Source organism: Nycticebus coucang, chromosome 1 (assembly GCF_027406575.1).
Source record: "Nycticebus coucang isolate mNycCou1 chromosome 1, mNycCou1.pri, whole genome shotgun sequence".
In the NCBI taxonomy this organism is placed as follows: domain Eukaryota; kingdom Metazoa; phylum Chordata; class Mammalia; order Primates; family Lorisidae; genus Nycticebus; species Nycticebus coucang.
Window position 1 is genome coordinate 103,868,502 of NC_069780.1, and position 15,546 is coordinate 103,884,047.

General features: G+C 38.1%; 1 protein-coding gene across 5 annotated transcripts in view; it reads left to right on the forward strand.

Moving 5' to 3' along the window:
* Positions 1-15,546, forward strand: part of GPM6A (glycoprotein M6A) — a 220,721-nt gene that overhangs the window by 183,313 nt on the left and 21,862 nt on the right. For all 5 annotated transcript variants that reach the window (XM_053585285.1, XM_053585323.1, XM_053585312.1 and 2 more), the window contains one exon: positions 8,336-8,528. In XM_053585285.1, the coding sequence (XP_053441260.1) occupies positions 8,336-8,528 (193 nt within the window). The remainder of the gene's footprint in view (positions 1-8,335; positions 8,529-15,546) is intronic.

Genomic DNA, 15,546 nt, shown 5'->3' on the forward strand with positions numbered 1-15,546 from the left:
CTCCATGTGTGTGTTTCAATTTTGAGTTGGTGAAGAGTCATATTGATAATCTTCGGTATTGTGTAATTATCCAAACAGAAATTCAGGAATGAGTAGATTCAGTAGAAGTAAAAATTTCACCAGTTGCCTAGTTGTAACATTGTATGATGTGTGCAACCCCACATTCCACTTTTACAGACTGAAGATAATAGCATGTTACAGGAAAACTTGAATTATTCCCACAGCCAACTTGCATACACACTATTTATTAGTTATTCAGAAGAAAAAAAAAGCTTATTTTTTTGAGTTAAAGGAGCAAAATCAAGGAAAAATAGTTTTATAACTTATCATGTGGCTGCTACTATACATGTGGCCCCAGTTTTCTACTTTGGGACCAAGAATGAGAAAGATCTTTCTCTTTTTTCTCATTCTTGGTCCCAAAGTAGGAAATTGTTATGATTCCAGTATTTGTCTGCAGGTGAACATAGTGGAGAAGTTTTGAGGCTAATGACTTCTTTTGGTCCTGGTTGATTGTTAGAATACGTTTTCCAATTAATCCATTTGTTCAGCAGCACCTGCTATTCATCTTATATTGTCTCAGGAATGGGACACACAGGAAGGACCATAATACAAATTCTTGATCTCATGGCTTTTATATTTTGGTGAAGAGATTCAATAAACAAAGTCAATACATAGGATAAATAATATGTTGAACAGTGCCACTAAGTGTCATAAAGAAAGAAAGCAATTCTTGGAGTGGAAAGCTTGATTTTATACTGGATCTGCTTATGACAGATTAACGATTGCAGCAAACTCTATGATCCCTCCCATCTAGAGTTGGAGTCAACTTCTTCACCCCCAAGTCTCACTGCTAAATCTGGGCTGCCAATAGAAGATGGCATAATTATGCTCTGCCATTTCTGACTATGTCTTCAAGAGATTTGGCAACTTCTGCTCTCCAGGAGCTCTTCCTCTCATGGGCGCCGTCTGCTCTATCTCAGCTCTCCGTTAAAGAGCTTTGCTAGCCACTTGGAGTGGCCACATGAAGCGAGATACTGCTAGGACATCCTCAGTGTCTCCAGGTGTGCTAGCTGAGGGGCCACACATACAAGAAAGCAGCCATCCAGGATATTAGCTCAATAAAGCCTTCAGATGGCCACAGGTCTTTCACGTTCTGGATGCACCTGTGTGACGGATTCTAGGTGAAAGCTACATGGTGGAGTTCATGAAAATGTGAGAAATTGCAATAGATTGTTGTTTTCAGTTAGGGCATTTTGTGGACAGCACGTTAGTCAGCAATGGGTAACTCAAAAAACAGAAGCAATCACAAAGAAATGATTAAATGAATGAGTTGTATCTCGAGCAAAGGCCTGAAGATTTTGAAAGAGCAAGCATGCAGATATATACGGTACAGCATTAGAGGAGAAGATGGGGATTTAACTGGATCTCCAGACACAGGGTGAACAAGAGAAGTGTAGTCTACTAAAACCCCACAGGTGTACAGAATTAAGGCCATTGCGTTGTTCCACCTTCTTTTCTTCCAGGGATTATTTTATATTACATCAGGAACATGTCTCCATCTGCTTCTTCCTTCTCCCTAGGGGCTTATTTATCACAGTCAGAAGAGTATGGTTCCAATCATCATTGAAGCAATTAACTTTTCTGCCCCAGGGAAAACAAGTTTAATTAATCAAAACATTCTTGCTGAGTCATGTTGACCAGTACAGACTGTTCTGTAATCAGTGAAACATTTCTAAAAAGAAAACCTATCTGAATGTCTGAATGTTAAGTATTAATATTAATAAACACTATTAAAAAAATTTATTTTTGTAAAGTCAGGATGTCACTCTTGCTCAGGCTGGTCTCCGACTCCTGGCATTAAGCAATCCTCCCACTTTAGCCTCCCAAAGTGCTAAGATTGCAGGAGTGAGGTACTGTGCCTGGCTGTAATAAAAACATTTTTTAAAGAAAATGTCATCATTATTTTGAAAATTTCCTGATAAATAGGCTTCACAAAGTGTGTGGCATCTATTGTCAGTAATAATCATTTGAGGCTTAGCACCTGTGGCTCAAGCGGCTAAGGCACCAGCCACATGCACCTGAGCTGGTGGGTTTGAATCCAGCCCGGGCCTGCCAAACAACAATGATGCCTGTAACCAAAAAATAGCTGGGCATTATGGTGGGTGCCTGTAGTCCCAGCTAGCTGGGAGGCTGAGGCAAGAGAATCATTTACACCTCAAGAGTTTGAGATTGCTGTGAGCTGTGATGCCATGACACTCTACCCAGGGTGACAGCTTGAGGCTCTGTCTCAAAAAGAAAAAAAAAAAATATATATATATATACATATATATATAAAATAATCATTTGAGAAATTACCTGTGTGTAATTACAGCTCCCTCATAGGAGCTGTTGAGACCCCATCTGTTTATAAGAGCTTTAGCTGATTCTGATGTATAGATTCAGCAGCAGATGGAACCCATGCAGCATCATATAAGATCATGTTAAATGCCAAAGATGCTTTAAAACGAGCTCATAAACAAGGACATGTGTGTAATACAGGGATTAAGAAGGAATTACTCTGAGAAATTTGGAACAAATCACTAAACCAAATATAAGGTCTATAACTAATGATATCAATAAATATCTTTTGGTTAGTTGTAATGCATCAGAAACAGTGCCAAGATTTCAATGCATTGACATAGTGTGTAAAACCATAAGCTATGCTGACTAATATCCTTTAAGAAGTGAGAAGAAAGGAAGGAAGGGAGGGAGGGAGAGAGGAATGAATGAATTCCTTTGTCTCTATCTCAATCTATCTTACCAGCGCTGGTCTCTAAAATTTCCCTCGCATACTCTAGGCACACACATTCCCCTGGGCATCTGTCTTCACTTCCCCTCTGTTTGAAACCTTCTTCCCTCAGACACCCTCTGAACCCCCTTCAGACCTTCTTACAAATGTCACCTCAGTTATTCCTTCCCTGGCCTCTGTGTCAAAAACTGAAACCATCATTCCAACACATCTCCTCTCTGTCTAGGCCTGCCTCCTTGCACTTGTCACTATCTTTCCTATATTATTTCGGCACCTTGTTTATAGTCAAGGAGAGCAGAGGTTTTTGTTAATCATGCTTACTCCCAACACTTCAGCAGTTGGGACAGTTCCTGACTACTGATGAAGGCCCACTAATTATTTGTTGAATAGATTGGTAAATGCAAAAGTATTGAATCAAGTTAGGCTGACAAATTTAGCAATCTATTAAAAAATACAGCATGACTCCATTGAACTTGTCAGGAATACATGTTTAACTTAAGATTTAAAAACTGTATTGAAGTGATAGATAAAAAGGTGAAAAATCACAAGATTATTGTACCAGATGGGGAAAAAGTATGTTACAGAATTCACGAAAGAGACTGTTTTTTTTTTTGAGACAGAGTCTCACTATGTCACCCTTGGTAGAGTGCTGTGGGCGTCACAGCTCACAGCAACCTCAAACTCTTGGGCTTAAGTGATTCTCTTGCCTTAGCCTCCTCAGCCTGCCACAACGCCCAGCTATTTTTTGTTACAGTTGTTGTTGTTGTTGAGCAGACCTGGGCCGGGTTCAAACACGCCATCCCCCATATATGTGGCCAGCACCCTAACCAGTGAGCAACGGGCACCAAGCCAATAAAGAGACTGTCTTTAACGAACAAAACCACAGCAAGAATTACACCTAATGGTACAAGGTCTGACAATTAAGTTCATGAACTCATCCTAGAAAAAGCGCTACATACCTCATTGCTGAACACCACTATGGCCACCTTCAAAGTACTTCACTTGGCCATCTAGTGACCATAGTTATATTCAGCAATGAGATATGTAGCACTTTTTCATACAAGAACTTAATCGTCCCACCTTGTAAAACATGGCAAATATTATCTTGAACATCAGGAACATACAAACATATCTTTTTCCCCCATTACTTTTATCCTTTTCACTGTATTTTATTTAACAAAAAGATAAATAAAAAGATACAAATAATGAAAAAATTCAACATTGACACAGATGTTGGAATCATCAATATACATTAAAAATAATCCGTGAGCTCAAAATCATTCACAGATTCAATTAAACAATATTGATGTTTCTAAATACACCATCAATGTAAAAATACCAATCAGAATCCCAATGAATTGATTTGTTTGATCAGACCAACTGGCTCTAAAATTTACTGGGTAAAGTAAAAGGGCAATGAACAGCTGTGACCCGTGTGAGGAAGATGAACTGGGTGGGGGAATTTCTCCACCACAAATCAAGACATACTACATGGTAGCAGTTTGGTAATGGCCCAGAGACAGACAAGATAGATCAATGGGATGAAAGAGGTGGTGGCCCTCAAAGAAACAACACCTCTGTGGATACTTGATAATGACAATGGTGACATTGTAGGTCAGAGGAGAAAGAATCACGTCTGGTAGATAGTACTAAAAACAATTGATCAATGCAGACATCACTAATCTGTTTCCCAGGATCAACAATTTTGTTATCTTATCTTCCACTGTTTATGTGGCATGGTTTTTATCTCATTGGTTCAGATTCTTCTCCTTTTATTTGTTTTGGTGCAGTTTGTGGAGTGAGCAAAAGCAAAATTATGTTTACTTCACAATGTTTAAATGGAAGTCAGTTGATCATCATCTTTTTAAACATCTCATTCTATTGTTTTTAAAAAGATGGACATAGCTCAGGAGCTTGTTTTTTTGTTTTGTTTTTGTTTTTGAGACAGAGTTTCACTTTGTCACCCTTGGTGGAGTGCCCTATTATCCCGAGTCCATCTCCAGTGTCACTAAACACTGGGCAAATGCTAATGTCTCAAACAGTGTGTTGAAAAATCTCCTGATTCTTTTATGATTTGTCTTCATGTCATAGTTTAGGGAAGAGTATTATTTCATTTGTGAAAGTGTAACCAGAAACTAGATATAAGAAAAGCTTGTGTTTATAGGTAAAGGCTGTCACATGTAAATGCTGTGTTCTGTATTTGAGACATCAGCTCTATTGGAGAATTAATGGCCTTATTATTCTTAAGAGTATTTCCAATATGGAAAAATGTTTCCTGTGCAAAGCAGCCTTGATCATTTTGCTAGACTGTGAGTACTCATCCCACTTACGGTGCCTTCACTAGTGCTCCTTTAATAGAGTGCTTTCACTTGCAGTTCAGTAACAAAGAGGTGCTGGGGTGGGGGGCAGTGGTATCCTCAGCCTGAAAGGATGGTTGTTAGGAGCCTGGCCTGGGCCCAGGGCCTTGTTGCCATGGTGAACCTGCTGCTCTGCCACGTCTGGTCCTCCCTGTGGATGGAAAGAAGCTTCCCTGCCAGGAAGTACATGGGATTCTGGCAGCTGGAGGGAATACTAAAATAATTTGCTGCTTCTCCACATGGGAGTTCTGAGTCTTCTTTTAAAACCAATAGGCAACTCAGGCTCTGAGAAAGGGTAGCGGTAATTAGGATTATAGCCTGTTACAAGTCCAATATGTGTGTGGTGAGGTACTTCAAGTTTCGAGGAGAATCAGGTCTTAAATCACAAAATTCTAGCTTGATCTTGCAGTGATGGAGGTTTCGAAGAATTTTTTTTTCTCTATATTTGTACATGTATTTATTTGGTTTCCACTTTTTGCCTTCACAAAACAGTTTTGAAGAATTTTTATTTGTCTATAGCAGTAGTATAATTCTGAGGGATTTAAATGGGAACATTTAAGTGAGGACTAAAAAAAATTCCATTTCGCATGGAGATCTTAAAGTGATTTGGAAATGTATAAAAACTAAGGGTTGTCAATTTGATGTTAGCTAGTATTGGAATTTATCTCATGCTTTTGTAAAATTGAAAGCTGCCATTCAATTAAAGTTATATGTGATGCTGTTGTGCAGTGGTCCTAGTGTTCCCCTAGCAGGTGCAGAGCCTAACATGAAGGCTGGAATCAATCCATGTCTAAGAAAATGAGAAATAGGTAGAAACTGAGTCTGCATTAGTAATCAAAAAAACCCAAAGTCCTCAGTGGTTGTTTTGGTGATTATCCATGAGTTTCTGCTTTATCTGCTCTTGTGCCTCTTGTGATTTTATATTTACTCAGTTGATACACCTTAGAATCCAGCAAAGGGAACTCCTTCCTCCCTTTGCGTTTGGTGTTTGGACTCTTTTTAAAATATATGAAATTATTCTGTTCCGATGGGGTTTTATAAACATGCCCACCTGTAGGAGAAACCTCCTCTTCCCCCCCCCTCCACAATGGCAAATGCTTCAAGAACAGTAAGGGTGAGAAATTATACACGAATAGGGTTTGGAATTCCTGGGGCTATGTGGTATATGCTTGTCAAAATTATGAGTAGCTCTTCTTGGGACTGGTACTAATTTTATTTCTTTTAAATAATCAATGAGTTGGAAATTTTGGAACATCATGAGACAGAGAGTAGTCCAAAGATTTTTCTGCCACCCCATTAGACTGTGTTCAGTGACATTCAGATACTACACACTTTGGTCTCTGCCATCTGCTATTGAATTTTTTCCTATTATATGAAGTTTTAAGCTGTTCTAACCTTTTCTACTTCCCCATTTTGTGTGTGTGTATGTGTGTGTGAGAGAGAGAGAGAAAGCTAGAAAGAGGGAGAGGGAGAGAGAGGACAGGAATTTCAGGAAATGATTTCGTCTATACAAACCACGGCTACTAAAACGCAGAAATGTTCATACTCTCTTTTTGTGAACCTCCTCTGGAGCAGGTGAAATGGGGTATACTTCTCATGAGGGCCAGTTCAAAGAGTGGCATTAAAATAGCAGGCATACTCATCTGTAAATGTAAAGTGATCTTACAGAGGAACTTTGCTTAGCGTGTCACTATATACATGCATAACTTCTAGATAAAGAGTTGGCAGATTTTCCTGTGACTTACAGACAATAGTAACAACCTGTTGCTAAATCTACTTTGTTACTTGTTTCTGAAGAAAAAAGAAAACTCATCTATTACGTATGTGGGGGGAGGGGCTTCAGCCTTACAAAATGGGATTTGATCTAGAATTTCCAAAAAGAGGGAAGTGGGAGGAGGTCTCTGGAATGAGGATGTTCATGAGGAGGAGGACAGAATGGAAGTGGGTGTGTGTGAGGCTGATCTCACCATCCTCCGGGACACTCTGAGCCTGTCCGCCGTCTGAATTCTCCTTTATCCTCAGTGGCTGGCCCAAACCATGTCATCAATATTTCTTATTGCAAAGCTTTTATACTTAAGCATTTCTGGTTAATTTCTTAGAAGATATTTAGTAGTCACCTAGAACATTCTGACATTCTGAATAGTAACCATGGTTTTCTGATGGGTCAGGCTAAATGCTTAACCGTTGTCTTTCAATAAGACTCAGTTGACAAGACTTCGAAAAGGAACTTGACTGCTGTGGTCAAAGACGTTTTGACAGCCATGTGACAGCACGGTCATAGTTGGTACTGATAATGGCTAAATCACCTCCAGTAACGGCAGCCAACATTTATTGAGTAGTTACTGTGTATCAGGTACTATTTTATATTTTGACTCATTTGACCCTCATGGGAACCATATGACAGAAATTCCCTTCTTCTCTCTTTTTTACAGATGATAAGAGCAATGGAATAACTTTGGTCTATGTGTCTGTTGCTTTGTACTGTGCCAGTGTCTTTCTCGTTTTTTAAAATCATGGACCAATAGCAAGAAATATGAATTACCACACAAATAACATAATAAGTATCTGAATACAAAAGAGTCAAAAATAACCTTTCATTGCATGCCATGTATTCAGATATAGTCTATTCTATTTATTTATATTTTTAAAGTTCATTGGTCAAGGTTTATTAAATTGAATTTGCAAAATTCACCAACAGGCTTCAACTCACTCTTTGAACAATTGGTTAATGGGCACAAAAATACAGTTAAATAGAAGGAATAGCTTCTAGTATTTGGTAGCCCAGTAGGAAAATTACAGTTATATGTATTTCAAAACAGCTAGAAGACAAGAATTGTAATGTTCTTGCCAGGTGTGGTGGCTCACGCCTGTAATCCCAGCATTCTGGGAGTCTGAGGCAGGTGAATCACTTGAGCTTAGGACTTCCAGACCAGCCTGAGCAAGAGCAAGACTCATCTCTACTAAAAATAGAAAAACTAGCCAGGCATGGTGGCAGGCACCTGTAGTCTCAGCTACTCATGAGGCTGAGGAAGAAGGATCGCTTGAGCCCAAGAGTTTGAGGTTCTTGTGAGCTATGATGACACCATGGTGCTCTAGGCAGGAGCACAGAGTGAGACTCTGTCTCAAAACAAATAAATTAGATGAACAATTAATTTGAATTTCTCACCTCTCTCCTGTTATTCTTCTGCAGGGTGTTTTGAATGTTGTATTAAGTGCCTGGGAGGCATTCCCTACGCTTCTCTGATTGCCACCATCTTGCTGTATGCTGGTGTTGCCCTGTTCTGTGGTTGTGGTCATGAAGCTCTTTCTGGAACTGTCAATATTCTGCAAACCTACTTTGAGATGGCAAGGACTGCTGGAGATACATTGGATGTTTTCACCATGTAAGTCTCTCCAGTATTGCTTTTTATTTTGAGTGCATATGTCTACATTGCTGTGTGTTAAGTAAATAAGTCTAGTCTTCAGTGATATGATGAAATATATGGGAAAAAATTCTCTTAGGGCACACATGATTCAGAAGAGCACCGACCAACCAACACAAGGCATTTAGCACAGGATCAGAGGCCAACGTAATCGGGGCTTAATCTGCGCTTCTAATGCCAGGTTCAAAATTCTGGTATCATTAAATGGAATTTTTTGCAGTTCTCTTGTTCTTCTAATTTGAGCAGAAGCCATTGTAATAAAATAGAACAGAGCAAATCTGGACCCTGTCGGTAATTCTAGGAAATCATCAAAACTCCATGGGTGCTCCTGCCTTCTTTAAAAACAAACAAAACTCAACTGTGAACATGATATCATCCTACTTTCACTGCCTCCCAGAAATTGCATAAACATTGGGAAAGATCCTTTATGTCTTCTGTAAAAGCAGAAATCAGAAGCAATTAAGCAGCTTTTCTGCCAAAAGTAATGCTTTTCTCTTACAAAATGTCAACTCCCAACATCACTAAATTATGATGATGTTAAAATAATACTTTTTTTTTTTTTTTTTTTAGGAAAGTAACTCACATTTTCCTTTAATAGTTTAAAGGCTTTAAACTGTAAGTGAAAGTTTGCTGTTGAAGTTTCAGTCTCTTATCACTTGATGGTAGAGAGAACAGAATTTGGAATTGAGTTGGAGAAGAACTCATTTCCAGATAAATTGCTGATTCGGGGTAGTGGTATGCCCACAAAAAGAAAATGGCTTATTTGGTACTATTTCTTTGGAATCCCAGTTAATGATAAACTTTGTTTCCTAACACATTACAACTTCCTGTCTTTATTCTGTACTTCGTGACACTACGTGTTTGTAATGTCTGTCCTGCTCCTTTATTTTTACTTTCTAAATACATTCAAGCATTCTTAATGCATATACAGTTTTTTTGGAATAAGATGATGTTAGACTTATAAATCTTAGCAGCTAGGGTAATAATTGCTTTTTACCCTTATTATTTTATCTATGAGAGGTTGATTGCAATCCTGACACATGCAAGCAATTCCTGTTGTATTGGTGTAATTATGACCTAAAATCCTAATCTAAGACAACATTTTGAAAGGTATCAACCCACACAACTGTCTAGGTGGAAGATAACTTTCCTCCATCTATAATATCAAAAACACCTCGCATTGCTAAATTTCTTTGTACTTCATCAGTTATAGATAGTCTTGAACAAACTATTTTTCACATGTTGTATTTATTATTTTACTTATTAAAGTTACTAATTTTCCATGAAAATGAAAGGAGAACAAGAATAAGGATTCTCTTGGGGGTGGAAGGCATGTATCCTTGGACAGAGAACATAGAAGAATTATTATTAAAAGGAAAGTTGAAATATATCTAAACTACATTGGCACTTAAAACTTCGAGAAAGACTGATTTAAAAATATGAAATATAATGAAGAAAGTGAGATTGGAAAAGCCCACTCCCCACCTTCACATGCATAGTAGTTAGAGGAGGGGGACTGATTAGCCATTAGAAGAATGAAATTATTGCAAAAAATATAGTCCCTTATTCTGAAGTATTAAGTCAGAGCTTCACCATCATCTACAAAAAATGGAAATGAAGAATTAATAGCAAGTAAAAGTTTGGCATAACTTCGTCTGACAAATGAGTTTGGAAAATTTTGCAGTATTTATTAAACTGAATCTTTTAAGCATGTAATAGAGTTTATCAATTTCCATCAAATTAAACACAAACGTAATTGTAAATTTCCAAATTTAATAGCTGGCAATGCCTTACATCCAAATAACATGAATCAATCTTCAGGAGAGTGCAAGTGATAGTCGCTGTTTGCAATATAATTAAAATGCTTTGAATTCTTGGATGTTAGCTTTCAGAGAGCCTTAAAATTATTTCATGGATATATTTTGATGTGATAAAACTGACATTTTCTTTTTAGTTTTGTCTCAGCCTACCCTGGACAAAATATGTTCTCACTGTGCATTATTTTAAGGCACCACAGATGTCCTTAAAATCTACAGATTTTCCATATTTAGGCTACATCCAAATTGCTAAATTTAATTGCAGAATAAAAAGTTTGTGAGAAACCATTAACCTAATAAATGGCACGAGGTGCTTATCTGCATCAATCCACAATCGATTAGGATTTTGTTTGATATTTAGACAATAAAGTTTAGGATATGATGGGCTCTCCTAAAGCCCTAGAGATAGTGAGTGTGGAGGGTGTTCAGAAAAAAATATCAGAGATTGTATGCTTAATTTGGAACTTTTACCTTTGATTTGTTACATTAAAAGTTAATTGTGAAACCAGTAAGGCATATTTTGAATTGGAAGAATACCATTATAACTGGAATCCCAGTAAATGTCTATATTACCTTTTCGTATTTCAAATTACTCAAATTCTTTGAGGATTCTCCATACTTCTTTCCAAAGAGGCTATATTAGTTTGTAGTCCCACTAACAGTGTAAAAGTGTTCCCTTCTCTCTACATCTGCACCATCATTTGCAGCTTTGGGACTTTGCAAAGTAAGCTAGTCTCACTGGGGTTAGGTGATATCTCAGTGTGGTTTTGATTTGCATTTCTCTGATGATTAGGAATGATGAGCATTTTTTTTATGTGTGTGTTGGCCATTTGTCTGTCTTCCTCAGAGAAGGTTCTGTTGATGTTGCTTGCCCAGTGGTAAATGGGATTGTTTGCTCTTTTTTTGTTGACTAATTTGATTCTAGTTATCAACCCTTTGTCAGATTAACATTCAATACTAACATGAAGCCAGTGGAAGAACAAATACACTTTTACACAAGAGAAAAGTTTGGTAAAGTTTCACATATACCAAGTTTCACAAGGGTATATGTGAAACTTGGTAAACAGTCTGTAAAGCTAGTGAATGATGCCCCATGATCATATCAATGTACACGGCTATGATTTAATAAAAAAAAAGATCAATTAAATTCAAGTTGGGGGTAGGGGGATGGGCGTGCTCTCCCTTAACAGGTACAATGTAAGGGTACATGGCACACCTCCCGGTGGAGGGGCTCAACTACAACTTGGACTTTACCTAACAAATGCAAACGTTGTAACCTAATTGTTTATGACCTCACATTTAATCTGAAATAATAATAATAAAAACACAAATTACTTAGATTCCTACTTAAATTCCACAGGTAGCCCTGTGTAGCTACCAGATGAATTAAAATACTCTCCCTGCCACTAATAGTTCATGAAAATACAGAGGGAAGATAAGTACTGTAGAATTCCCAGGCCATTAGTGCCAAATGATAAATTCAAAAATTGCCTAAAGGTTCAGAGCTTCAGTGGGTCCCCAAGCACTAGTCCATCATTGGTACCAGTCCACAGCCTGTTATGAGTTGGGCATAGAGCTCCACACCCACCCACCCCCATCTGTGGAAAAATTGTCTTCTATGAAACTGGTCTCTGGTACCAAAAAGGTTGGGGACTACTGGTGTTGAGGAAATAAGGATTTCCCCATGCAGAGCTATGTTTCAGTGGTATAGGTGGAATAGAAAGGGTAAATGGGAAACAAAAGATGGGAAATCTGGATGAATAAGGCAGGGGAGAGAACCTTATGTTTGCAGATAATACTCCTGGCTTGAAGATAAGCCAGGGTAGGTTTGGAAGAAAAATGTGTTAAGACCATGATTATGGAGAGAAGGGGCTTCCACTGTTATTTAAAGAACATTAAAAGGTACGTGCAAACAGAAAAGTATTTGCACCTTACTCAACAAGTAATAAATGAAGAATTGATAAGTCAACAACAGAATATTTAACCAAAGAAATGGAAAAATTAAAACAGGTTTTCCAATAAAAATGTAAAAGATTAATAGCTCATAAATATATGTTCATTCTCACTAGAGAACGAAGAAAAGTAATTTAAAATAAGACCATTTTTAACCTCTTAATTTAACAGAAAAATGAAATGATTATAACTGGCATTAGAAACAAAGAGAAAAAGAGGACTTCTTGGTACAAACTTTCTGGGCGTTGTTTTGACCATATGCACCTTAAAAGTTTTCTAGAAATTTATTCTAGGAAAACAATCTACACTGGGCAAAGATCACCTAAAGTCATCATTCTGATCATGCTCTTTGTAACAGTGATGCATTTGCTTCTTGCTGTTGCTACAAAACAATTGTCATAATGGAATGACTTACAATAACACGATTTATTTTCTTATGGCACTGGAAGACAGATGTCTGAAATGGATCTGACTGGGCTTACTGAAAAGGACTGAAATCAAGGTGTTGGCAGAATTGTGCTCCACCTGGAGGTTCTTGAGGAGAAGCTATCCCCCTGCTCATTCAAGCTCCCGGAGGCCTCCCACGTTACCTGGCTCACACTCCCCTTCCACTCTCCAAGCCAACAGGGCAGGAGCTTCATTCACATGACTCCCTGAGTTGGTCTCAGCCTGCTCTTCCTGTCTCTTACTTGTAAAGATTCTGGTGATGTATTAGGAACCACCCAGATAATCCATGACAGTCTACTCGTAATGAGATCATTGATTTAATCTCATCTGCCAAATCCCTTTTGTTGTATAAGGTAACACGTCTGCAGCTTCTGCAGATTTTAGAATGTGAACATCTTGGTGACTCGATCCTCTTCCCACCACTGAAGACAATTAGGGGATTGACGAAATATATTAAGATATCTCCAAATAAGAGAATGAGCCATGACCTTAGAAAAGGATCAAGATAAGTTTGATAACAGTTTAAAATAGTCATAATATATCAAACTAAAAGGGAAGTTTTCAAAATAATAAAATAATATATGATAAATAAAGTTTTCTGATTTCTTTTTTTCTTTTTTTTTTTAGAGACAGAGAATGCCCAGGCCTCATATCTCAGAGCAACTTCAAACTCCTGGGCTCAAGTGATTCTCCTGCCCAGTCTCCCAAGTAGCTGGGACTACAGGCACTCACCACCACTCCTGCTAGTTTTTCTATTTTTAGTAGGGAAGAGGTCTCACTCTTTCTCAGGGTTGTCTGGAATTCCTGAGCTCAGGAGATCCATCCACCTTGGCCCCCCAGAGTACTGAGATTACAGGGGTGAGCCACCATGCATGGCCTCTAAACATAGCTTTTTGAAATTAATTGAAATTAATATAAATAAAAAAACAAGTTGGATAGATGGTTAATAATTTGTGTTTTTTGTTTTGCTTTTCTAAAAATGATCTCTACAATGAATGCACATTGCTTTTACAAGCAGTGAAACTGTTTGGCATATAAACATTCCCAGATTTGAAAGTTTGCATTTAGAAAGGAGGTAAAGTACTAGCATTAGCCCCTAAAGAAATAGGGTAATGTGGGTTGTCATTTTGGAAAGCCAGAGTAGTGAAGTAAAGGTAGAAATTCTGATGATTCTCTACCTGAGCCTTAGTGGACTTGGAAGCAGTGATTTTATCATCAGCTATGCATCATGTTGACATATCAGTGATAAAAATTCCTATTTGTGTAGATAAGAGTTTAATTTATTAGGGTGACATTTGAAGTTCTTTGTTCTATTAAGCTCATATATTACCCATTGATAAAAGAACACTTGTATGATAAATCAGAGGCAATCAAGTCAATAAGAGAAGTTCTATTTATTATCTTTTAAATATTTTGATGATTTAAGATTTTATAATGGGTTTTGGATCATACTATTAGGAAATATCCATCCTCCGATTGTTGGAACAAAAACTTCAGGGAAGAAAATTTTAATGTCAATACATTAGCCTTCAACTTCAATAAGATCTGTAGCTTGTAGCAGGCTGAGTGATGACCCCAACAATACCCACATGCTAAGCCCTGGAACCTGTATATTTACCTTATATGGTAACAGACTTTGTGTTTGTGATTAAGTTCAGCATTCTGAGGTGAGGAGGTCCTATTGGATCATAGAGATGTGTCCTAAATCCCAACACAAGTGTCCTAATAAAGGAGAAGCAGAGAGCTATGTGACCGGAGAAATCAAGGTGACTACTGAAGTAAGATGCCACCTGCTGGCCTTGAAGATGGAGAAGAAGCCAAGAGAAGCAGAGAATGCCTTCCCTGGTAGAAGCAGGAAAGTGCAAAGAAACTTTGCCCTAGAGTCGCTGGAGGAATGAGGCAATGACCATTGATTTTAACCCAGTGAAAGTGATTTCAAACTTCTGATTTCCACAATAAGAAAGGAAAGGGCATGTTGTTTTAAGCCACGAATTGAGTTTGTGGCAATTTGTTAGGGCAACTGTATAGGAAATTAACAGACAACGAGGCCAGTGTATTGCAATATTTGCTGCCAGGTATTCATAGAAAGGTATTCTTCCATGAAGAATATTTCAATATTTCTATTTCAATTAATCTATTGAAATATTGAAAAGGCAAAGCTGGCTGGGTGCCGTGTAATCCCAGCATTCCAGAGGCCTGGGCAGGTGGATCCCTTGAGCTTAGGAATTCAAGACCAGCCTGAGCAAGAGCGAGACCCCATGTCTACTAAAAATAGAAAAACTAGCCAGGCATGGTGGCAGGTGCCTGTAGTTCCAGCTACTCAGGAGGCTGAGGCAGGAGGATCTCTTCAGCCTAGGAGTTTGAGGTTGCTGTGAGTTGTGATGAGACCATGATTCTACCTAGGGTGACAGAGTGAGACTGTCCCCCCCCCAAAAAAAAAATAAAAAAAGATAAAGTCAAAAGTTTTATGGTTGTCATAATTATCACCAATAATTTGCAATGGTACTCCCAGCACATGTGACAAAACTTGAAGTACAGGTGCATTTTAATAAAATAAAATATGAATTTGGGAGGAATGAAATTAGCGAGATGGTGGCCCCAGCGCACATTCCTGCTTGGAAACACCAGTTTAAAAATGATACACAGACGAATACCTTAATGACTTTTCAGAAATTACTTGAGGTTTCAGTTACCTCGGGTGACCTCAAAACCCAGAACAGCCACATTGAGATGGTGAGAAGACCAACGTCATGTAAGTCACA